The 3,388-nt window shown below is 41.6% G+C and overlaps 1 protein-coding gene across 1 annotated transcript in view; it reads right to left on the reverse strand.

Moving 5' to 3' along the window:
* Positions 1-3,388, reverse strand: part of LRRFIP1 (leucine rich repeat (in FLII) interacting protein 1) — a 72,950-nt gene that overhangs the window by 29,416 nt on the left and 40,146 nt on the right. Inside the window, exon 13 of the mRNA XM_009706069.1 lies at positions 2,334-2,411. Within this exon, the coding sequence (XP_009704371.1) occupies positions 2,334-2,411 (78 nt within the window). The remainder of the gene's footprint in view (positions 1-2,333; positions 2,412-3,388) is intronic.

Genomic DNA, 3,388 nt, shown 5'->3' on the forward strand with positions numbered 1-3,388 from the left:
ATTGACCCTGTGTAGTAAGTAGAAATTTTAAGAGCAATGCCACCCTGTTAACAAGGCTTGTACTACCTTGCATTAGGAGAAGCAAAGCCCCTGCAGTGGTGCCTTTTAGATCCACTATGGTGTTTTAACTCTCAGCTCTTCTTCAAGGCCTCGGAAATAACGGAAGCTCTTCATGCCCTACAATAAACCACTAATTATAAAGAAAAAAAAAATTTAAAAAGTGCCTGTTGTCTCCTTGCAGAGCAGATTCAGCTTGGCACCTCTCCAGCGTCGATGCTGACACGGCTAACCATCTCCAGCCACTTGCATATAAACAGTCCAAAGTGTAAGCAGAGAATTAAAAAAAAAAAAAATAAAAATCCCCTATAGCCCCCAGGAGAGGCAAGCTGCATTTTGTGATTATTGTAAGCAACTCGCACAAATGACTCAGACTCCATACAAAAAACACAGAATGGAAACTAACATCAATGTATGGGTAGTCAATTCTTACACTTAAAGAACTTTAATGGAATCCCTGGTTATTCTGATTATTTTTTGCTTTGAGGATAACTGAACTTCAGTTTGCCAAGCCATTTAAGAAGTATTACTAATGGAAGATATATACTGCAAGAACTCATAGCTCAGGGACTCAGGTTCAGGGACTAATTAAAATACTGATCTATTTATAGCTCACCGGCTGCCATACATAATCTGGTGCAAATTCTTTTTCAAGAAAAAAAAAAATTATTTTAGAAAGCAGCTGTACCCTTGTCTTTAAGAAACACCAATACTTCAGAGCACGGAGCCCTATTCTATCAGTTCCATTTTCTTTCCTCCAGCCAGTTTATTCAGCTCTTTCCCACTTAGGAAAGGGTTCACTTGATGATCAAAAGGCTCGCCTAGTCCCTGCGTGATGACAAGAAGCAACCCTGCGTGGAGAGTTCAGGCACCTTTCACCACCGGGATGTAGATCTCCTGCACGTTTCTAACTACGGGAGCAAACACCCAGAGCGCACAGGCTTTCAAATCACAGGCTACGTTTGAAGGGGGAACCAGCATGATGGGGGACATCAGATACAAAGCAATCCCTTACTGCAGACCGTGTGTGTTTACTGAAGAGGAACACTCCAAATGTTCATGTTACAGCTTATCGCATCGCATGCTGTGGTAGCTTCTTTGCCTATCCAGATATTCCTTTTTCATTAGTCCTTAAGGCAACATTTACAGCATTTAAGTTTCAGCTCCTCAGCAAAGCAACAAAGGCGATAGGATGTTATGACTAGAGAAGCACGTTGTGTGCGTTAATTTACAGTATCACCCTCCTCATCACTTCGTATCTTGGGGATGTGGTAGGCAACGTGTGACAGGTCCCAGGAGAACAAGCACATTAATACTTCACTAGGATGAACGCTTCCACAAAGCAAAGCTAGCTTACCAAAACTCAGTGCAACACTTCAAAACTCACTCTCCGTGGAAGACTGATTTTGTTTTACAGACTAGTTTACCGTAAGCTGCACATTTCCTCTAAGAGACATGCTACTGCACTCTGCTACTGTCACCACCCTATCAGGCCTTGCTCAGAAATTAATCAGGAAAGATATTCGGAGTTGTAAACAGCTAGATGGAACAATCAAAGAGAAAGTACCAACATGCCACTGAAAAACACAGAAGACTATTACTTTGTATCTGTAAAAAGCAGAGGAAAAAGTCTTGTCTTGGTCAACTACAGTCACAGGCTTGGACAAACCTTTAGTACTTGAGCCTTGTTCAGCCATGACTACTTTTCATGAATTCATGATGCCAGACATGCTGAGTACACGTGATCCCTCTAGCACTTCACCATGGTAAAGACTCTGCAGTGCCCGGTAATCTACAGCCCAACAAATATGTTCAAATTCAGGCTCTGGAGAGCCCTGCAGCTTTGTAGCAACACAACACCAAAATACTGCTCAGTGTAGAGAAACGAAATTACCTGAATGCTGCAGGAAGATTTACGGTTTCCTGATTTTAATAACCAGAGGAGATGAGGCATTGACATCAACAATCCAGTCCTTTTCACAATACCTTTGCTGATGTGCTTTACGCCCAACTTAGGAAAAAAAATTTAGTATTGTCACATGAATCCAAAGTGTACTTTCCATCATAAAAACATAGGCATCTGCATAGAAATTACTTTGGTTTTGTAATTTCCCATCTGGTTCACCCCTTCTTTGTTGTAAGCGTCGCCCAGAAGGTCCAATTAATACCATAAGAAACTGCCTCATGAAGGACAGTGACCTCTTTGTACAAGAAAAAGACCTTGAAGAACAGAGGAATTAAACGGTTTAGGGACAAAGAAAAACAGAGGAGCTCACCACTGGACTGGCCCGAGCAGAGCTGGCTCTTGAGGATGCCCGAGATCCTGAACCAAGGTAGCAGCTGTACTCGGAAGGCTGCCGCAGGTAAACCAAGAACAGCAAGCAGAGAAAAGAGAAAAGCATTAGAATTGGGAAGGGAAGCAAGAGAGGATTTAGAGCATTACATCTGAAGTTAGTTACGAAAACAGTTACATGCAGCTGGGCGAAGGAAGAGCAGTGAAAGTCAGAGAACAGACACCTCTACTGTTAATTTAAAAATTAAGGCAAACAGTAATTCCAGTTGATGGACCAAGTCAAGTTTTGATTCAATTCTTAGAATGACAGAATACTAATGATTTATTTATATATCTTAAGATACCCATCACAATTAAACAACTCTCCGTCTCTATACAAAAGGCTCAATCCCACTACTTTTCAAGAGCTCCGAGGTTGGTGAGCCTTCTTCCCATGTTTCCAACATTATGCACATGTAAAATGAATCTGTGCTCCACAGGCCAAAGCAAGAAACATTCATCTATGTGGTGATTAAATTAAAAACCGAGCCCATCTCAGAGACTGAGTATCTCTCCCGCTTTTCCAGCGCCTGCAGTCCTCATCTCCTGCCAAAGAAAGTATTTCAGTCCTTCTTGAAAGCAAACATCTGAGCAGTGATGCAGGACAGGGCTGAATTGTTGCTGACAAGCACAAAGAACGTGTCTACACTGGTTTATTTCCAGAGCTTATAACGCAGTGGAAGTACAGAATGGAAAGGAAAGTTTAAAGTGTCAGGGAAACAGAACTAAAACTTATTCTGGAAATGCATTTTAGAATTATTCCCTCTGCACAGATTTCAGAATAGCAGCTTCACACTCAGTCTTGTATTTGGATGTATTTTATAGGAAGATACATAGGCATATATAGAAGGGAGTTTTTGATACATTTAGAACAGAGAGGAATTAAAGAAGTTTTTGAAGTTTACTGAACATAGAATCACAGAATGGTTTGGGTTGGAAGGGAACTCAAAGCCCATCCAGTTCCAACCCCCTGCAAGGGGCAGGGAAACCTGCCACCAG

Source organism: Cariama cristata, unplaced genomic scaffold (assembly GCF_000690535.1).
Source record: "Cariama cristata isolate BGI_N322 unplaced genomic scaffold, ASM69053v1 scaffold9688, whole genome shotgun sequence".
NCBI lineage: Eukaryota > Metazoa > Chordata > Aves > Cariamiformes > Cariamidae > Cariama > Cariama cristata.